Genomic DNA, 22,740 nt, shown 5'->3' on the forward strand with positions numbered 1-22,740 from the left:
CGCTTGAAGCTGTTGCTATAAAACATGGCCGCGGTGAGATGAAAGAGAACCTCAGCTCTACTGTGACAGACGTATAAGCATTAGACTTCATTATTATACTACTGCATCTTTGTGTTCTGAAGTGGCTTTCTGTTACGTTGGAGATTAAAATAAAGGAAGTTTATACTTAAGGGGTTAAATTGGGATTTTGGAGGTGAGGGAACAATAAAATCTGGTGATGATGATGAATAAATTGCATGTATCTGTGTCTGCCACTGAATGACAGTGTTCATTTTTACATTTTTAAAGTCCCCCTGAAATCAAAACTTAAGTTTTTTAGCATTTAGTATTAATATGTTAGCCTTAGTGTTATGAATAAGCTGGTGTGTTCCAAAACAATGACAAAATTCGCATTTAGGAGATATAAGCATTCAAAACTTACAGTCTCTCACTTCCGCTAAAATGGATAAAGGATTTTCATGACATCACATCGCACTTCAGCTTCTCATCAAATCTTCTGTCCAATCAAATGCTCTCTAGAATCTGAAGTCCCGCCCCCTCCTACACTATAAACAGACACTGAAGCTGCGGCTGAAATCGGTCATTTGTTCACACATTTACTAGTTTCTACAAGGTGAATGTCACATAGTGCACTACATAGAGGATAGGGAACGATTCAGACAGTGTAGATATGCTTTCCATTGATGTGAATGAAGTCCGTTTTCGCGTTAGTATAACGTGAACCGCCGCAGCGTGAACACTGTCTGCTCTGGCCCAGGGACACGAGAGCACAGAGCGGATCATATCTGCGAGTCGGCTCAGACCACAAAAGGTATCGGACACATTTAAATTCTGCACAGAATGCTGTATTTTAAAGTGATATAGAGGAGATTAGGAGGAGAAACGGTTAGATATTAAAAGGAAACAGAGGTTTTACTGAGCTGTGATATAGAGTACCTAAGAGATGACTTTTTTTTGTAGGCCAACCCAGAAGTTAGCGGCGCACGGGTTCCCTCGATCAAAAGCCTATGCATTTTTCCCATAGACTTTTGGAAAAACGCAAAAAATAAGCTCTGTGTTTAACAAAGGTTTATGACACTTACACGTTTTGTCTATCAAGATAATCTTTACAAGTTAACACAACATTTTGAAGCCTAAATAAAGTCGTCATATATAAAAAGCTAACAGTAGGCTATAAACGGACTAAAGCACACCATGGTCGCGGATCAACGTCACCACCACCAAGCTTCCTCAAACTTTATTTAAAAAACAACTTTATTTAAAAACATGCTCGCTGATTATGATCTGCGCTGTGTATGAATACTTATCCACTTTTTTATGAGAAATGTCATGATGACGTCTAAAGTCCCCGCCAAAGGAAGTAGTCCCTTTTAGCAACTTGTTAGCAACCACCGTTTTTAAGACACAATAAAGGTTTAAAAAAATCACGAGCGGGTTATAACTGGTGTGTTTTATGTCATAGATCAAAACATGAAAATATTTAGAGGCTTTGTTAACCACAGACCTTATTTCAGGCGATTTAGCAAAAACCTGTTCAAAAAACCCATAGACTTTAGGGCGATGGAACCGGAAGTCCTAAAATGCTAACTCGCTTCCGGGTTTTGCATACAAAAACACGTCATCTCTGAGGTACTCTATAAACGAAACACTATTGGCTATTTTAAAAAAGGGGCGGGGCTGTTCGATATATCGCCCTGTCTTCCTGTTTCAGCTGAAATTAAGTCAACACGTTGAAAAATGCGGCGCGTTCCAAGACACTTCAGCGGGCCTTTAAGTCGCGTTTTGTCTTTTGAAGAAAATACCCTTTAAATTTATCCAATATTTCTTCATTTTACATTAACGTTAGTCACTTTACTTACTAAAATGTCATCTAAGTTTAGTTGACAACATGTAATATCAAAATTTACTACAAAAAAACGTGAAATCAATTTTCTCTATGTTTAAATGCGGTTAGTTCCAGTCCTCGATTCTGATTGGTCAGTAGCTGTAGTGTTTTTATTCACGATAAAACACGACTATCTGTGTATCACTCATAGACTGTGGTATCACTACACAACACCCTTAGCAACCACTCTTAGTAGTTAAATGTTTCTCATTGATATTGTTCACTAAAGCTTACTGTGTTATAGTAGAGTATTGTGAGAGAGAGATCGAGTGAGCGAGTGTACCTGCATTAGATATAGCGGTTTCCTTTAGGTCAGTCCTATAATCATAATAAAAAAATCCGTTTGAATGTCCGCTGCAACAGTTAACAGTTTCCCAGTACCCTGACACTGACAGCGCTAGTTAAAGCATTTGTCAGTTGTGTCGTGTTCACAAGTTTCGATCGGTCCTTTCAATGTAAAAGTCTTCGCTACTGACTGACTCACTCATAAAGACAGTCATTGCCGCCATCTAATGGCGTAATAATGTAACTTATTTTGCAGTTCACGGTCAGGGACTAGTTTTTCCAGCGGAAGGAAGTTTTTTAGTGATTTTACTTCATGAAAGTTGCATTGATACATATTTTTTTGGCTTTAATATTTGTATTGTGTGTGGCCGTTTTATAAAAGCAATAAGCCCCGTGAAGCCGTGGTTTACGGCGAATTTATAACAGCTAAGGGGCGTTGTTAGGCATGACGGGGAGCCGAGTGCCTAAAACTCCCTTAGCTGTTATAAATTCACTTCACGGGGCTTGTTGCTTTATTAAGTAACGTGACTTCGCATTTTTGTGCTCTTATGATGTTTATGTGCATAAATCTGATTAATCTCATATAGGCTATAGAATGTGTTTGTGAGTTAAAACATTTTTCTACATCTTCAGGAAACATTTAGTGCATTGTTAATCATATTTGTCAACAGTATGCTTTAATTACAATAATATAATAACCATAAAAACATTGGCACCGATAAATGTGCAATTCATTGTCTTGCTCCTTCACAGAGTTGCACCTCAGCAGTGTTTCACCTTATTTGAATTCTTGCCAAACTGGAATTGGCCCTACATTCATCGCCGCATACGTTTTAGTATCTCTAAGTCTGTCAGGAATATACACTTTCAAGAAAAGAGTGTGAGTTTGTTTCATCTATTCTCTTTCATCTTCCTTTCAGACAGCAGGGTAAATCTATATTCCTTGATTAATTTGTTTTTGTCCTCCTATATAATAATACTGTAGCACTAACAAAGAAGTGAATTTGCACACAAACACAGGAACAATTTTGTGAATTTTCATACACAAATGAGTAGCCTAACATTCAGAGACTTGATGCAGTTGAGCACAAAGACGAGGAAGATTTATTTCATGTTCATTAAACACATGCAATTCCATTGTAGACTTTTAAAACCTTAAAGATGGATTTTCATGACTCTGGTTAAGGGGGGTCACTGTGGGGTCACTTCAACAGTAAATTGTTTTCCCATTGGCTGCCTTTCGAAAGTAGCTGTGCATTCTGACAAAATATGATTTTTGCAAACAACATTCACGTTTAAAAAAAAGTTACAAAACCAATATACTTACTACTTTGATTCACATTCATAGGCCACTGGAAATGTGGCTGGATCTTCTGACCAGGGTTATTATCATTATAGCTTGTCAAATTTGCCCCTATTTGGGTGTGAGCAAAAACACAATTTTTGTGTGTGTCCCTTAAAATGCAAAATAGCTGGAGCGCTTTCCAGAAGAGGGCGGAGCTTTAACAGCTCGCACTTCAGTTGCTCAACAACAACAAAGCTGTAGAATCTCACGCAGCCAAAATGAGGATTGTCAGTAACGGTGGTCAGCCTTACATTGTTCAAACCGGAGTCGACACTGATGGAGAGACTCAGGAAGAAGTTACAACTTTTAGAATGAAAGTGGACGTTTCTGAATGGTTAGTGGATAAATTTATGTAGTTGCTGTGGAGTTGATTCAGCTCATCGACTAGCATGTGTCGTCATGTTAATCTTTTGTGCAAATCCAGCGTTGAATTGACCCTCGTTTGTGAAGCAGTCCGGAGTAAAATGACGGCATGACAACAACACTCTACTACAACAACTCTTCCCTAAAGCAGCCCAACATGGCCTCACCCCCTTTGTTGCGTGTTCTCGGGGGCGGGGTTTATGTAAATTTTAGGGTTAGTGATGTCACCAACCTGGGAAGAATCTCGTTGTAGTCCCTACCAGCCGTTTGTTGTAGTCCTTAAACAGAGAATTCTTTAAAAATCTCTCTCTTTGCATTGAACTTTGAGTGTTGTAACTTTGCAGATGTTGTTTATGCTCAAACAGCAACATTACACACTAACTAAAGTTAAAAAAGTTGAATCATAATCAACCACCCCTTTAAGTTGAAGCATTAAAATTAACTGGAAATAAATAAAAACTAAAACTAAAATAAAAATATATTAAACCTAAATAGCAATATTTAAAAAAAGAATGAAATAAAAAAAAAGCACTTGAATTTACTAAAGATTAAACTAAATAATTTTTTTTAATTCAAAATATTTATAAAACAATAATAAACTAAAATAAAAACTAAAATAACACTGCTTCTGAGTGAGTTTTTTTTTTTTTTATATGTTTGCTTCCTTGTTAGTATGATTTCCCCACAAAGTCATACATGAACTCTGCAACATTGGCTGCATCCCAAATCACATACTTCTCTACTATATAGTAGGCAAAAAACAGTATGTGACAAAAGAAGTATGTCCGAATTCACAGTACTCATAAAAGAGTAGGCAAAAAGTACCCGGATGACCTATTATTCTGATTCTAAAGTGTGCATACGATGGACACTTTACTATCCCATGAGGCCATGGGAGAAGATTTGTGAATGGCAGTGAAGCAAAGTAACTGACGCTGGTAGGTCACATGGCGAATGTAGTACATATGGATCACATTCACACATAGCGTTGGCAAAATAAATACTTATTCAAAATAAGTGTCTTCTTAAGAGAGTATGCGATTTCGGACGCAGCCACTCACTTGATGGATGTGTCAATCCCAGCTGTCATGGGCGGAGTTTATTAATTTGCAGACTGCTGCTGCAATTAAAGACAGTGTCAAAGGGGAAATGAGATTGGTCCACCCTACAGGGATTTCTGCAGCTTCGAACTCCTGCACTCAATGCATCAAATTGTGATAGAAGGTGTCAATCAAGTGGTCGCATAGCAACACAAATGTGACTGAAGACAACAAGTGTGACATTTAAGCAGGGGGTAAACAGCAATGTTTAATTGTAAAATCCTAATCAGTCATGTTGTGAGCAGAACAATGCTCACACTGAGCTTAAGAGAAGGATCTGATGGATTGTTTGAATAATGCTTTAAAACATGACGATATCTTTGGTCTGTTGATTTTGGCTTATCTTTGCAAAAAGCTTGAGATCATCATCAAAACTGTGAAAAGACACAATACTCATTACAAAAGGAATTAGCCTTTTTAATCTTACATTGCATTGAAAATGTACATAATAGTTTCATACATTTTACAAATAATTTCTTCATAAAAATATATTTCTTTACAAAACTTTTTTTATTTTTTTTTACCCTCTTTTTTTATATCTCTTTTGAATGCATTAACATGGGAGGAGTACCCAGCTGTACTGCACATATTCATCTGTTTGATCAAAAAGTGTCCTTTTTTATCATAAATGTGTGTTTTCTCTTTTATTGCAGTCAGTTATAGCAAAAGCTGTTGTCGGCAAATAAGTTCAGACTGGCAGAGGAACTCAAAATGTCTGGAACGGGCTGCGGCGCTGGATAAAACTGAACTTCTGAACCACACGTTTCACTGGCGGGGAGGAATTAAAATAATGAACCAAATATGGCAGAGGTGAAGAATGAGCTAGAGGAAGTGAGGAAGCAGCAGACCTGGGTCACATGGTTTTTGGTAGGCACTGTGTAAAAAATCTGCCATGTATTTGAAAAAAAAAAAATCCTATAGATAAATAATAAAACAAAGTAAATCAGTCAATGGCGTGCAAGACTGCAAATCCCTATGGCTGAGTGCAAAAATGAATGCAAAAAATATCACAGGTTGGTTTGTTTGATTTTGGAACTCCAGGACAGTGATGTCAGCATAACCTCCTGAAGTCTGCGACACACAACAGAGCGTACCTGGACTGTAACATCTCACTCATTCTAGCGACACATAATCATTTTCAATATCCTTTCATATGGCCTGTTTAGGAACATGTGGTGGTGAGTACTTTAGAAGGCACTGGAATGAATCTCACAGCTTGCAGGCCTGGAAACACATGACCAACAGTGTCCGACCCTGCTTGTTATGACTAAAAGTGTTTGTAATTTCATCTCCTACCACACATTTAGTGCATCTCTCATGTGTGTTTTGTATCTATAATTTTCTGCATGAGAGCTTTGTTTGTTTAAGGTTAACCAAACCCACTTTTTTAAGGTCATCATATGCATTATCCTCGACTTACGATTGTATGGATGTGTTTGGTGTAAGGTCAGACATAATTGGAAAAGTGTTTCGTGGGCCATATGTACACGATAGATATGATCATATTGTTGCCACCATATATCAATATACCATATTTAAGAAACATGCATTTGTCTTATGTAATCTGAGATTTATATAAAAGTATACTGTATAAATGTCAAGTGCATTTCATTTTATACAAATTTTTTTATATAATAAGAATGGCAAGTTGTTATAATGACCAAATTATCATATCAAATTCGTCTACCAAATACAAATGGAGCTCAATGAAACTTCTTCACTGAAAAAAAATCAAAAAGATAAATTCGGTAACCCTGAAAGCCTTTATGTATAATGCATTATAAAGGTTTTCATAATGCACGTTATAATGCATTATATCTTTTCATAAATAAAAGTTAAAATGCATTATAATATTTGCAGATTCCTTGTTATATCTAGTTGTTTGTCATCATGTGTTTTAATGAATTATACTTTCTAAATGTAGGTTACAATTATGCATGAGACCATACAATGCATTATAATTTAAAAAAAATACTTATAATGCATTATATATATATATAAAGGCTTTAAAGGATTAGTTCATTTCAGAATGAAAATTTCCTGATGATTTACTCACCCTCATGTCATCCAAGATGTTCATGTCTTTCTTTCTTCAGTCGAAAAGAAATTAAGGTTTTTGAGGAAAACATTCCAGGATTTTTCTCCATATAGTGGACTTCAACAGGGACCAATGGGTTGAAGGTCCAAATGTAAGTTTCAGTGCAGCTTCAAAGAGCTCGACATGATCCCAGACGAGGAATAAGGGTCTTATCTAGTGAAATGATTGGTCATTTTCTAAAAAAAATAAAAATTATATACTTTTTAACCACAAATGCTTGTCTTGCACTGCTCTGCGATGCACCACGCATTGCGTAATCACGTTAGAAAAGTTACATGTGACATAGGCGGAAGTACAGATCCAGTGTCTACAAAGTGAACGTGCAAAGACTAAGTTAAACAGCCTTTACAAAACAAAGGTAAAACAAAGATGTAGGAAGTTGGAGGAGAAAATGAGATGGAGTTTATCGCCCTACCACGGTACTTCCGCCTACGTCACACGTGACCTTTCCAATGTGATTACATAATGCATGGTGCACGCAAAGATGAGCATTTGTGGTTAAAAAGTATATACATTTTTATTTTTTTTTAGGAAATGACTGATCGTTTTGCTAGATAAGACTCTTATTCCTCGTCTGGGATCATGTAGAGCTCTTTGAAGCTGCAATTTGGACATTCAACCTGTTGGTCCCTGTTGAAGTCCACTATATGGAGAAAAATCCTGGAATGTTTTCCTCAAAAACCTTAATTTCTTTTCAACTGAAGAAAGAAAGGCATAAACATCTTGGATGACATGAGGGTGAGTAAATTATTAGGAAATTTTACTTCTGAAGTGAACTAATCCTTTAAGTAAAGCATTACCAGAAATTCATCTGCAGGCTTCAGGTCAGAATGCTGACATATGTCCTACGGCCCATACTGAAGATGGGTGCTTATCAACAGACATACATACTTAATATCAAAGATCTATAACAATTGATTAAAAAAAAATCCTCAGGAGGTAACAACACATCACTTTTTCTCTCATGTTTTCCCATACACGTCACAGAATGTCCAATCACTGGCGACATTAGGAACTGAAGCTAAAGGAATGACAGTGAATAAGCTGTAAATAAAACTTTGTGTACCGTACAAAGTAATGTGTCGGTCGGTGTGAATCTCTTTATAAACTCTTGATAGAATCGTTCTCTCTTGGCGTCTCCCATGTGGTAATATATAGCACAAAAATATAGGTGGTGAATGCTCCTCATATATATGCAAGTAGATTTACAGATCCCTTTCCCCTAAAAAAATACCCAGTCAACTGTGAAGAAGCACTCACGGAGTGTGAATAAGGTAGCAGAAGAATCTCTTCATGCTTTCCGTCATGAAGAAGCTTTTCAGAGTGAGTCTTCAAAAAAAAATCCCCCATGACAGTCTGTTTCATATTTCATACATGTCCTCCGCGGACGCACGTGGTCAAACGGTTCCTGAAGAGTGTGCTTTATATATATCAGAGGACGGGCGACAGCGTTTGTGCTAGACATCCTCTGCGAGTCTCAGTCAAATCCGTCCATGACTGTAATGCGATTGCATCCACCTCCATTTAAAAAAAATGCAAAAACTTTTAAATAAAAAACAGAAATCCACAGATGTTCTCGCGTCAGGCGGACCTAATTATACCATTGTGCAGACTGTGTTGAGATTGGGGTCAAATCGGACAGCTTTGCCTTCTACGGACTTCGCGTTGGTGTTGTACATGGGGTTCTCGAAGGCGGCCTGTCCGTTGTTGTTCTCGTGAACCGAACAGCCTGTGTACTGGGTTTTTGGAGTAGTCCTGTCAGACAAGAAACAACATCAGAATGTCTTTAGAAGAGTTTGCAAAGACATCGAGCGGCAGCGAGGAAAAAGAAAGCAAGCATCTAATTATGATCGCATTCAATAACCTGCAAACAAGCTAATTCTGTCTCTAAAGACGTTATCTGTCACCATCTATTTCTTTCCATCCTGCAACAAATGATGATGATTTTGTCAGAGACCGATTTCTAAATTCGTTCTGATCCGTCTTGCAATAACAACTCCGCAAACAAACTTTGACAAACGAGGATAGACGGAGGAGGGACTCACCGCTGCTTGTAGAGATAAAATCCGAAGCCTGCAAATATCAGGGCGAAAAAAGGCACAAGGATTGCTATGGCCACAGAGCTACTGTTTGTACCATGTGGAGGATTTGACGAATTATTACTTTCTGACATATTCAAACCTGCAAGAGATCGAGAAACACTCATTTTCACATTGCAAGATCTGTGCATTTCAGTATGTCAAAGATGCATTAAAGAGGATCTATTATGCCCTTTTACAAAGTCTTGATTTTGTTTTTGGGCTCTGCTAGAATAGGTTTTCATGCTCGAATGTTCAAAACACATTATTTTCCCCATATTCTCCATTGTTGCAGCTCCTCTCTTCCCAGTCTGTCAGTAACGCTCTGTTTAGTTCCTGTCTCTATGAAGCCCCTCCTTCTGAAAAGCTCAATGTGCTCTGATTGGTCGGCTGGACCAGTGTGTTGTGATTGGTCAACTGCTTCGAGTGTGTTTGGGAAATGTCCTGCCCCTTATCATAACCACGAGTTCCAACACACTACTAACTAACTCAACTAGGCCCCGCCCCTTTATTTAGCATATGCCTTGAGCAGGAATTATTTATGGAGATGTTTCAGGGAGTTCAGAAACAGTGAAACTGATATATAATAAATGACTTTGCAGAGCTTTTTCATGCTCAAACAGCAACGCATAATAGATCCCCTTTAAAACAACTAATACTCTAACAGGATGAGATAAAATACTTTAAACAATGTAGCATGCAAAAAACATCATGATAGGATCTCATACCTAGCCTTTGCAGGCCAAACTGGCCGAAGTCTTTACCCTGTATAAAGCCTTGAAAGACATATGTGGACCCATCTGGTTCAGCAGACACCTGACAGGGAACAATGAAACAGATCAACTTCCTTGCAGACCAACGGGAATCTATTTTCCACTTATAATCACTACTGCTCACTCAGACTGCCAATATAAAGCTGTGAGATAATCTGATAATGAAATTGTCAACATCCTTATTGTGGCTTCAGCAGTTTGCATTCACATTAGCAATGGTGGACATTAATAAAAAAAATTGTATTCCATTACTGTATTTCAGTCAATTTTAAGATTATACATTCATTTTATTATTATTTAAGAGTAGTATACAGTGTATAAATGTCAAGTGCATTTCATTTTATACAATTTTTAAAATAATAACAGTAACAATAAGAATGGCAAGTTGCTATTATGACCAAATTATCATATCAAATTTGCCTACCAAATACAAATGGAGCTCAATGACACTTCCGTACTGAAACACAAATTAAAAAAAAATATATTCTAAAGCATAATATTTGACTTTTTTCTTGATGCTGAATAACATGATGCTCCTTGTTATTCTGAAGTGAAGAAATCGACACCCTCTGAGAGAACCAGATAGTGATGTTTGATTAGTAAACAAATGATTCCTTTGAATCGATTGAACTGGTTCACAAATCACACTTAATGATTCATTTGTGAATTCAACTGATATGATTGTAGTAGTTAACTATTAACTCGACTCCAAATTTTTCAATCCTAATAAACATCAGACTGAGCTTTATTTGTGTGACTTGGACACACATACTTTTAATACTTAATTACATTCTAAAGAAAGTACTTTTACTCAAGTAGAAATGTACTATTTCATCAGGTTTTCTGTATTTTAACTCAGTTTGTACTTCGTCCACCACTGCATTTTAGTGTATAACACTATATTCTTCTGTACAATATAAGCTTAAAAGATAACAGCTCTACAATAAGACACATTTGCACATACAAATCCATCCAGGGTCCACTGCTCCTCTTTGATCTTGCTGAGTGTGGTGGGTGAGGACGCTTTCATATGATACACCAGCAGCATCAGACGTGCTTCCTGGCTCTTATAGACACCTGCGACAGAGAACAGAGAGCTGACAGCTGTCTACACACTCCATGGAGATGTGTTTCATCCTCTTATTGCGCTCTTCTCGTCTCGGTCACTCTCTGTGTCTCGAACAGAATTGCACACACACAAGTTTATAAGCGCTCTCTCGCTTCCCTTTAGCCTGAGCACAAAATAAAAGTATTGACAAGCCCCACATTACCTAAAGACGCCGCTCTTTGTCTACAATCTCTCCTCCTGACCTAACCTCCCACTTTCTAAGATACAAACAATATCCTAATTGAGAACATTTAAACACCTGGTTTAAGGGTTAGTTCACCTAAAAATGAAAATTCTGTCATTAATTACTCACCCTCATGTCATTCCACACCCGTAAGACCTTCGTTCATCTTCAGAACACAAATTAAGATAATTTTGATGAAATCCGAGAGTTTTTTTATCCTCCATTGAAAGCAACGAAATTACCACATTTAAGGTCAAGAAAAGTAAGAAAAAACATTTAAATTTACGTTGCAGCACTTCCAGGTTCTACGTCAGAACGCCGGCTCAGTATTGGCGCAGAAGCCGGTTAATAATGAGCCGGCATTCTGACGTAGAAATGTAAAAAAACCCTCAGATTTCATCAAAAATATCTTAATTTGTGTTCTGAAGATGAATGAAGGTCTTACGGGTGTGGAACGACATGAGGGTGAGTAATTAATGACAGAAATTTCATTTTGGGGTGAACTAACCCTTTAACTAAAACTAACACATTTCTGTTAATTGAAATAAAGCTGAAATAAAATAACATTTAAATATTAGTTGAAAAACTAAACGAAAATTAGAAATTCTGCCTTGGCAATAAACTAAAATAAGTTTAAGTTGAAGCACTAAAATTATTAACTGGAAATAAATATAACCAAAACTTAAATAAAACTAAATTAAACCTAAATAGCAGTATTAAAAAAACAAAAAAAAAAAACAAATAAAATGACAAAAGTGCATAATGAAATTACTTAAAATGAAACTAAAATGAACGTGAAATCTAAAAATATGAAAATAAAAGCTAATTCAAAATATTAATAAAACTAAAATAAAAACTAAAATTTAAGTTTATGCTAATTTGACATTGACCTATGTTGCTGAGAACAGTGTTTTCAGACATAATAACTTGCTTTTTTTGGTAACACTTTAGTATAGGGAGCACATATTCACTTTTAACTATGACTTTTCCCTCAATAAACTCCTAATTACTGCTTATTAATAGTTAGTAAGGTAGTTAAGTTTAGATATTGGGTAGGATTAAGATTATGTGCTTAATAAGTACTAATAAGCAGACAATATTCTAGTAATATGCAAGCTAATAAGCAACTAGTTAAAAGACTCTAAAATAAAGTGTTTATTATGTATTATATTTGGATATATATTAGACATTATCAAAATCTACTTTCTGTCAGATTAGATTTAATTTTTTTTTGTTTAAAATGTTGAATCTTTTGGCTCAGCTCCCTCTGTGTGTGAGTCTGTTTTACAGTCTTGATGGTTTAGAGTTTAACCCTTTCACTGCTGTGTAGTTTTGCCTGCATTACAGGATAAGAAGTTGATGATTCTCTGATGCTTTCCTTCGTTTACGATCATATTACCTTTCTGACAAGTTAATTTTTCACATGAATGACTGGCGGTTTATTCAGCAGTGATTATTCCTGATGGCTGGCCAATAGCAGTGTCTAAGATTAATTAGATGATGTAAAGCATATATCAGCTTTATAAAGACTCAGAGAGTCTCATGAGTGGAAGTGGAAGGTCTAATGATCTAACTCATTAGCGGTCTAGTTTAATTTCACTCTGATAGTCATTCTGTGATAGTGGGAACACACAGTCCTCATGTTTGCTTGCTTTGATTTGATTTGCAATGTGTGTATGTCTGTATTATAATGTGTTCTGTCAGTTGAGTAAATCTGCAGAGTTTAACAGTAAACCAACCTGAAAGCAGTAGTTCCATGTTGCTGCTCGTTAATGTGACGTTAACTCTACCCGTGGTTGTATTAAAGCTTGTGATACTCAAAGTCATTGGTTGCTTTCTTCCCTTGTAGTTGTATGAGCCCTTCCAGATGTAGTTAGGGGCAAATACATCATCAGGAACTGTGAACAAACAAACAAGCGAAAGACAAAGAAAAAATTTTTAATATCCATCCAGGGACATTTATTATGAGATATATACAGTAATACTCACATACACACATCTGCATATATTTTTTTGTGTATATCTGATTAAATTCCTGAAATATCTCTTTTGATTTACATTTACCTGCAAACAAACCCAATCATTACTATATTATATTGCCAAATTAGAAAAAATATTGTTTCATTAAAAACATAGCTAACATTATACAGTCAAACCAAAATTTATTCAGAAACCTTGAACATTTCATTCATTAAAACAGTTTATTCACTATAGTTTAAAAAATTGGTAATAAAATATGACAAGATCTCAGAGTTAAACTGTGTCAGAAAAAATTAATCTTAATTATGTCAAATAACACTTAAGCAAAACATGGTCAGGTCAAAGTGTCTGAATAATTTTTGGTTCCAAATTTTTGTCAATTTTACTGGCAGTCCACTTTATGAAGAATTTTTGGGTATAATATGTCAAAGTTTGCTTTATTTAAAAAAAAAAAAAAAAAAAAAAAAAAAAAAAATATATATATATATATATATATAGAAAAATATATATTTTTCATAAAAATATATGAAATACATCTTATAAAAATTATAAATATTTATATTATATATAAATTATCTAAAAATACTGATATGATATATAAAATATATTATTTTATACATATGTTTTATACAAATATATTTATATAGAAATTTTAAAAGCTATATTTTTAAAGGCTAAAATGTAGTTGCTTTTATAAAATGGAACTACAAAATATAGACTTTTATAATGTCTATATACATAGAAATATTTAAGATTAATATATATATATACATATATATATATATATATATATATATATAAAATCTATCTTTAAATATAAAGATTAAATATTAAAAAGGCTGCATTTATTTGAAAAAAAGAATAAAGTAGAAACAGTAATATATTACAAAAATTCAGCTTTGCCATAATAGTAATAAATTACAGTTTAAAATATATTCAAATAGAAGTCAGAAATTTTGAATTGTAATAATATTTCACAATATTACTGATTTTTGATCAAATAAATGCAGCTTTGGTAAGCATAAGAGGGAAAAAAATGATTAATTATTCTAAATTTTTCACTGGTAGTGTACAGAATGTATTTAAATACAGTAAAACATACATATTTATATACGGTTATATAGCACAGCCTCCCATATCTTACAGCTTAAACAAGGCAAATGATTAGGTCACACTTAGCCATAATAAAACAGCATATAATTCAACACAGTATTGAGTTTGTCAGGTAAAATATTCAAAATGGAGCCAGATAAGAAATAATGTATTGGCCAGAGTTCTCAGATAACATGCTATGAGTCTTTACGAAGAATTTTCCTGTACTTCAGAACCCAGTAGCTCAAAGGGTTTTCTGTGTCTTTCTGGAAATGTGTTGGATATCTGGTTTGTCCTTTCTGTCACAGACTCCAGTGTAGAAAGGCGGAGCCTCATCATTACACACGTAAAGCTTTGCAGGACACCAGCTTGTCTCCAACTTAATCCTGCTCTCCAAGTATATAAACTTAAGATATGTGATATGCTCGTTCAGTAGGATTATCTTGTGATTCCAGTCGAGTATCTTGTGGCTGCCAGTCTGCTTTACTGTCAAACTAACTGGAACACGTTTGCTCCTCATTAGTCCCCTCGTCCTGGGGCTGTACCAATGCACTCCGTGGCCAAATAGGACCAAAATTATTCATCCTAAATGAGGTGCACTTAACACTCATAAGTAGTCTTTCAGAATAAATGCACCCACCATTTAGCTTCGGACTCGGTGTTCCTGGGACTGGTTTAATAGGCTTTTCGGATAGTTTGGAGCCCGCTGGGAAAGAGAGCAAAAAGGAATTATTAAAGATTGACAGATCAAATTGGCATCGCTTTCTTCATTTCAAGCGTACAGTAACATCCCCGGGATATAGTGTCTCCTTTCTTCCCTTTCACAAAGAAAAATCAGGTGACTGCAGACAGCAGGAGGTGACACGGTCAACATATTGAGCAGCATAACACACAATACAATAGGAGGCTGTTTCGGACAGGCGCAGAAAAATGAGTTTGGAGAAGCTCTCCGTCGACCGCTTTTTTATAGATAATCACATCTGTTTATGTGCAGTAATTACTGGGAAGCCTGAAGTGTACAGCTGTGCGCACGCATGGCTGCTGTGGCAGCGCTCTGAGCTGCAGGAGGAAGACGAGGAAGATAAAAATCACAGCACTGCAGCACGCCGGCCACACGCTAGAGCTCCGGCACCCCACCTGAGCACACGCTCACTTGGGCAGGAAGTGCAAAGTCACAGTTATTGTAAAGACAAAATGCTGTGTGGTTTAGTAAATTGTGTGATAATAGAAATGTATAACAAGGGTATCAGCACTTCCAGTTTAATACTTTTTAGTACCATTTTAAGACCTGCACATCACTTCCATCGGCTTCAGTGTGAACAAACAAAATCAGTCTGCTCAACAGAGATGTACAGTACAAGTGAACAACGGAGCCTTTTCACATTTCTGTGCATTAACTTTTTAAAAGAAGAAAACACACATAAAAATTCTGTTTTGTAATATTAATACTGGACTGAAAATATATAATAATAGTGCATTTTTATTTGGGGATACAAATAGTAATACAACAAGAGTAATATATTTATGCTTTAGTTAACTTTTATGCGTTAGACCCATTTTACAATTTCTAAAAGCAACGATTGATAATAAAATCTAAATCTTTACTGTGGTGTCAGTTCAGTTGCATTTTTAAGAACTTTGAAATGTGGATTTAAGACCCCGCTAATTTAGACCTAATTTTAAGACTTTAAGTATCCACAAACACCCTCTGTATAACACTTAATATTTAAACTAAGTAAATGGCAAAAATGGCTATGAAATCAGGGGAGTCATGCACATCATGTTTTGGTGGTGACTTATGGGTGATGATTTTATTTCAAGATTCTTTGATGAAAAGAACAGCATTTATTTGAAATAAAAATCTTTTGTAATATTATAAATGTCTTTACTCTCACTTTTCATCATTATAATGCATCTTTGCTGAATAAAAGTATTAATTTCTTAAAAGAAATCTTACTGACCTTAAACTTTTGAACAGTATATTAATAAACCAAGCAAAATTGCAATGAACAGCTACTACAATGCATTTTTGTTGTATGTAAAAGAGAAACAATAACTTTTTGATAATAACGCCTTGCGTGTTTCATGGGATAAACATCAAATTGTATAAAATAAAATAAGTTTTATAAAACTAAATAAAATAAAGAATACAATAAATTTGAATCAGATAAAAAAATACATTTTTAATTATTTATATTACATATATTATTAATGGCAGCTAGGAAGAATTAAATGAAACTGCATGAACCTACTGTGACAGAATGGATACAAAGACCGATATATATATATACTGTATATTCTCTGAAATGTAAGTGTACTCTATATTTAATTAAATTTATTTTTTTCTCTTATACTTTTTCCTTTAATGCTTTAGTCAGATGCTAATGTCAACATTTTGTTTGTTAGTAGGCTGAGTAGAGATTAGAGTAGAGTAGAGATTTTTTTCTTTTTCTTCACTTATTTCTATTCTTTATGTATTCTTCATTTATTCATTTATTTTTTATTACTGTTCTAAGTAAATGTTATATAACTATAAATGTTCTGTTTATATAAAAAAAAACAGTTTAAAGGGTTTGTTCACCCAAAAATGTAAATTCTGTCATTAATTACTCACTCTCATACACCTGTAAGACTTCAGAACACAAATTAAGATATTTTTGATGAAATCCGAGAGGTATTTGACTCGTCCATAGACAGCAATATAATCAACACTTTCAAGGTCCAGAAAGGTACTAAAGACATCGTTAAAACAGTCATGTGACTGCAGTGGTTCAACCTTAATGTTATGAAGAGACGAGAATACTTTTTGTGCTCAAAAACAAAACAAAAATAACGACTTTATTCAACAATCTCTGTCATTATCTTACGCAGGTGACGCAGTAAGCACAGTGAAGGCTTCCGTGTTTACGTCCGAATGCCGGCTCAGTATTGGCCAAAGCTGATCATGTGACACACGTGTGATGCTGACGCAGGAGCCGGCCAATAATGAGTCGGCGTTCTGACGTAGAACCTGGAAGCGCTGGACGTAAACAACATATGAGAATGACACAGAAGAGAAAAGATTGTTGAATAAAGTCGTTATTTTTGTTTTGTTTTTGCGCACAAAAAGTATTCTCGTCTCTTCATAACATTAAGGTTGAACCACTGCAGTCACATGACTGTTTTAACGATGTCTTCAGTACCTTTGTGGACCTTGAAAGTGTTGATTATATTGCTGTCTATGGACGAGTCAAATACCTCTTGGATTTCGTCAAAAATATCCTAATTTGTGTTCTGAAGATGAACGAAGGTCCTACAGGTGTAGAACGACGTGAGGGTGAGTAATTAATGACAGAAATTTCATTTTTGGGTGAACTAACCCTTTAGTTTTTATGTATAATTTTTTTTGCATTGTGTGCATGCTATAGAAATGTTAGATGTGCTGACAGACAATGTGAAGTGTTTGATACCTCGACACACAGGCATCTTCCCAGTCCAGGTTCCATCGGACCGGCAGACCCGGTGCTCAGATCCCCCAGACAAAAAGAAGCCGGTTTGGCAGGTGTAGATGAGCGTGAAACCATACGAGGGTAGATCCATGCCCACAACATCCACATGAGCCGGGCTCTCGGGCTGTTTACAACTGTGAGCTACAAAGAGAAGGAAGAATAATTGAAAAAGAGAAACAAAAGAGATGAAAGTACAATCCAGCAAACCATCTCGTCCCCATATAATCAGACTTCAAACTTCAGTGGGCAAAATCAAAATGAAGTTTGAACTTTTAAGACAACATGGCGTGTTTCTTTAGAGAGGATCTCTGCTTTCTTTCTCTCTCTGACACCGCCATCGTTCCTGTGCCTACAAAAGCTGGCTGAGATCCTGAGTGTGGCAGACGTTGATGCATGCTGGCAGACGGCACTTAAAGGGAGCGCACCTTTACCTGTCACACCAGCAGATCAAACGCAAGCCAATGCTCGCCCAGTCATTCCAACAGCTCCATCATCACTGTGACTTTGATCAAAAGTAGCTGGGATTGAGGTTTTGGCTCAGTGCACTGGACCCAGTTCTTTTATCCAAGACTTTGATAAGGGTTTCTATCCATGAGTGCCACAACAACAGTACAGCCACAAAAGAAAAGAAGGTAATCAGACAAAGAAACAATTATGGCTTCCAGTTACATTGATGTGTAATACAGGGGCGTAGGGATTATTGCAATACACTCTAAAGTCCTGGGTTGAGCTTTTTGGGTATTTTTTTTTTTGGTTATTTTTCCAGTGTTTGGGTAGTTTGTGTGTTCCTCAGATCCTGGGTCAGACGTAACAACCCAGTGTTTGAGTTATTTATCACGGGCTTTTTGCGACCTCTTCAGGAGAGAGCAGTGCAGCTCCGTCAAATTGGTGCATGTCTTCGGTAATATACAGGTTTGTGTACATTTTTTATCTAAAAATTCATTATTGTTCTGTATATCGTTTAATTTTATACAAAGCAGCATACAGGGGCGCAATGTGAGTCACCTAAAGTAGTGTCGCGTCGGTCTTTTCGCATGATAGAAACACCTGATGCCTTGCATAAAATTTTTTGATTTTATTCAAAAAGATACAGAATATAAATACTTAGGATGTTAAAATATGTTCTCAGAATTGTACACTGATTGTTTATGGACAGGTTATGGAGTCAGTCACAGCATATTTCAGCTACGAGTGAAACAGGACGGCGGTCTGAAGTTAGCAGTTCCCCCGCCGAATGTGAGTCATCTCCGGCACGAGATCCAGCGCCGTTACGGCGGAAACAGGACAACAGAGACTGGTCCATTACACTTGAATTACTTCTAAATGTTTCATTTTTACTTCTAATATTTGTTAAACGAGCTTAAATGTAGGCAATGTGTATTAAAAACGATATCAAATATGCTATACTATAAAATATGATTGAAAATAAAGGAATTATCATGCAAATCAGTGGTTGTGTGGAAGCCGGTTTGGCAGGTGTAGTATTTTAAAAAAAGCTGAGAGGATTTAAGTTAATCCACAAACATTAATTCATGTATGAAGTAAAAGAAAAAATAAGCTAGTATTATAGTAACAATGAATCAACCCATCATGCTGGGTTTTTTAGAGTGTAATTTTAAATACATTTCAGCTTATTTATTGAGAAAGTCAAATTAAATTTTGCTTCAAAAATCTTTGACGTTAAATTCATATTATTATTCAAATTAAATTAAACTGGATGCCCTTTTGTAATAACGCTAAAAAACAAAACAAAACAACTTTTAAAGGAGAGACGAGAGTTTAAAATGATGTATGATTTGATGTATTGTAAATAAAATTATGACACTACAACCAAAAAATACATGGACAATTACTTAATTTAGACAATTTGTTTTTTCAAATTGTGCACATATCTGATATAATATATAATTATCCTTGCTCTCGTCAAAAATAAATACATTTATTTTTTACTTGATACTCATCTACTAATAGCTTTTTGCATGCTGAAACCTTCACTCTAAAAATGCTGGGTTAAAAACAACTCAAGTTGGGTTGAAAATGGACAAACCCAGCAATTGGGTTGTTTTAACTCAGCGGTTGGGTTAAATGTTTGGGTTTGGGTGCTGGGTAATTTTATTTAACCCAACTATTGTTTAAAAATGACTATATGTCTGGCTTAAAATGAACCCAAAATATGTTGGAAATTAAAAATCAGACACATAATTACTAGAGGAAACAATACTAATCAAAAGGTGAACATTTATTAATAAGCAATTTAATAAATGTTTATTGCTTAATTATTATTCATTAAACTTAATAAATGTTCATTTATTAAACATATTAATACATTTTAATTTCCAACATATTTTGGGTTCATTTTAAGTAAGCAATTCAGTGATTGTTAAACAATATTTGAGTTAAATAAAACTACCCAGTGGTTGGGTTAAATCTTTGCCCAACCTGCTTAAAACAACCCAACTGCTGGGTTTGTCCATTTTCAAGTGTGTTCTATAAAATGATATTATGATACAGTCTACTTGAAGTAAATAAATAAATAAATTCTCAGGACAGAGCAAGGCATAAGAAAGAAAAAAAAAACAACAACATTATTTCTTTGGAGACCAATCTAGTGGAACGCTAATGGAAAGGACAGCCAGCCATTATCCAATTCTGTGTGAAATAAAAGAGGCGAATGAGAAAGATGATTTAGCACTCAGCCTGACTCTGTGAGTAGCCAACTGCTCTGTGTAAACAAAATTACAGTGCGTAATTACAGAATGATCTCGATTATTCTTGGGGAAAAAATGGTGTGATTAGGTGCAAGCACACAAAAGCTGCTTTATCACAGATTTACAATTAAGCGGGGGGAAGCGCTGTGTCTTCCTAGCCATCTCATTGGTTAATTTCCTAATTTTTGCAAAACAATGACAGAACTTTGGGGCAGTGGCATGATGCAAAATGTAATTAGATTTTGAAATGCTTCAACTGAATGGCAATCTGTCTTGTGAAATTGGAGGCCAGATGTTTTCTCATTCTTCAGCCTGTTTTAATGCTGTTGAATTCGAAACTTCTGTTGATAAACGGGCATCATCCAATCACAAGCTTTGTAGCCCACCAAGACCACCAGTGACAGTAAAGACATTTATAATGTCCTAAAAGATTAGTATTTAAAATAAATGCTGTTATTTTGAACTTTCTATACATTAATAATAATCAGAAATGTTTCTTGAGCAGCAAATCAGCATATTAGAATGATTTCTGAAGGATCATGTGACACTGAAGACTGGAGTAATGATGCTGAAAATTCAGCTTTGCATCACAGGAATAAATTAAATTTTCAATATATCACAATAGAAAACACTTATTTTATTTTGTAATAATATTTCACAATATTGCTGTCTTTACAGTATTTTTGATCAAATAACTGAAGCCTTGGTGAGCAAAAGAGACTTTTTCACAAACATTAAAAAATCTTACCAACCCAAAGCTTTTGAGTTATTTTTTTAATTAACATTCTCGGTGTTAACGGGCCTTTACAGAGAACAGATTTGAAATTTAAGATCTAAAACAACTTCACGCTGACATATATAAAGAATGCTGTTTATTTATTTATTTATTTATATTACAGTCACAGAGAGATTAAATGCACTGAGATAAAAAGAGCATCCTGTCGGTACTGTAACTGAACAAATTAAGCATTTTATTTTTTAGCAAAGTACTTAAAATAGGTTATTCAAGGAGTTAATTTGCTTTAACCCTTTAATAGCACAGATGGACTAAGATTGGACTCCCATAAATCACTCACATAATTCAGAAGCCATTGTGTAAGAAACATTAATCTTCCCTCTTTCAAAGAATATGAGCCACTTTGAGTGATTTTCTTTTAGTATGGTTGAATATGTACATTAACGGTTGAAATGATCATTTATATTGGTCAGATCATTACAGCAGTCTCAGAACCACCCGCTAGATCAAGCAATGAGTGAGAGCCACAGCGTAACTCACACTGACAGTGTAAACGAACTGCAGCTCGATGAAGAAAATAAAGTGATTTCTGGGTTACTATGTGGAATATTTCCTTTAATAACAACCATAAAGTATGAAATGGTTATCAGGAGTGGGCCACTGAGAATTATGGCATAATTTGATGGTTGTGAAATCTAATTTATATAAGGAAGGAGAGCCATCCGAATGGTAATTAATCTAACACAAACTACAGCCATAAACATCTGCATTCAGTGAGACTGACAAAAAAAAAAGTTGTTTAACTTCCATCAATCTTTTTTCCCCCCCAAACAATAGGTGAGTAGTTCGCTCTAGTACTTTATGTTGCATCATAAAGACCTATATTACAAAAGATTGTGTTCGTAAATAGTGCATTTCCACCGTATTTTCTGTTGATGTTTATATGAGCACAGAAATAAACATCCTGCTCTCTTCGGTGGAATGACTCCTTTAGACTTCGCAGCACATGATGAATGCTGTGAAATGATTAATCATAATGTCTTATAAATATCATTGTGATGTGGCTTCTTATGGAACGACTTCAATTAGCAGAGCAAAAACGGACAAAATAACTTGCCATTTGGTGTCTCAAATGCAAGCTAATTGATATTTATGTCTTGTTTAAAGAACAATTTTTAGTTTAACTGATACCAGTGTTGTAGTCAAGACCAGCTCCTTCGAGTCAAGTCAAGACCGAGTCCATAAAAAGACCATAAAAATATGGACTTGAGGGCCAAGATCAAGAACATGAATATATGGTCTTGGACTCAAGATCATATTTTGATGTTTTTGGTACATGTGGACTCAGTCTGGGCCTGAACACGACTGTCTTCTGGTCTCAGTCTTTGACTTGGACTCGAATGAGCTGTTCTGGTGGACCCATTTAGCTTAATTATACAAATATATTCTGCATTGACCTTTATAAATGAGAAACTTCAACAAATATAAACTGGTATTCTGACAGATTCCCATGAATG

At 35.3% G+C, this 22,740-nt stretch overlaps 1 protein-coding gene across 1 annotated transcript in view; it reads right to left on the reverse strand.

Annotated features, from left to right (window-relative positions):
• Positions 1-7,786: 7,786 nt before the first annotated feature.
• Positions 7,787-22,740, reverse strand: part of csmd3b (CUB and Sushi multiple domains 3b) — a 484,809-nt gene continuing 469,855 nt past the window's right edge. Inside the window, 7 exon segments of the mRNA XM_051873165.1 lie at positions 7,787-8,831; positions 9,122-9,257; positions 9,883-9,970; positions 10,892-11,004; positions 12,959-13,117; positions 14,932-14,997; positions 17,741-17,920. Of these exon segments, the coding sequence (XP_051729125.1) occupies positions 8,672-8,831; positions 9,122-9,257; positions 9,883-9,970; positions 10,892-11,004; positions 12,959-13,117; positions 14,932-14,997; positions 17,741-17,920 (902 nt within the window). The 3' untranslated portion in view covers positions 7,787-8,671.

This window comes from Ctenopharyngodon idella, chromosome 19 (assembly GCF_019924925.1).
Source record: "Ctenopharyngodon idella isolate HZGC_01 chromosome 19, HZGC01, whole genome shotgun sequence".
In the NCBI taxonomy this organism is placed as follows: domain Eukaryota; kingdom Metazoa; phylum Chordata; class Actinopteri; order Cypriniformes; family Xenocyprididae; genus Ctenopharyngodon; species Ctenopharyngodon idella.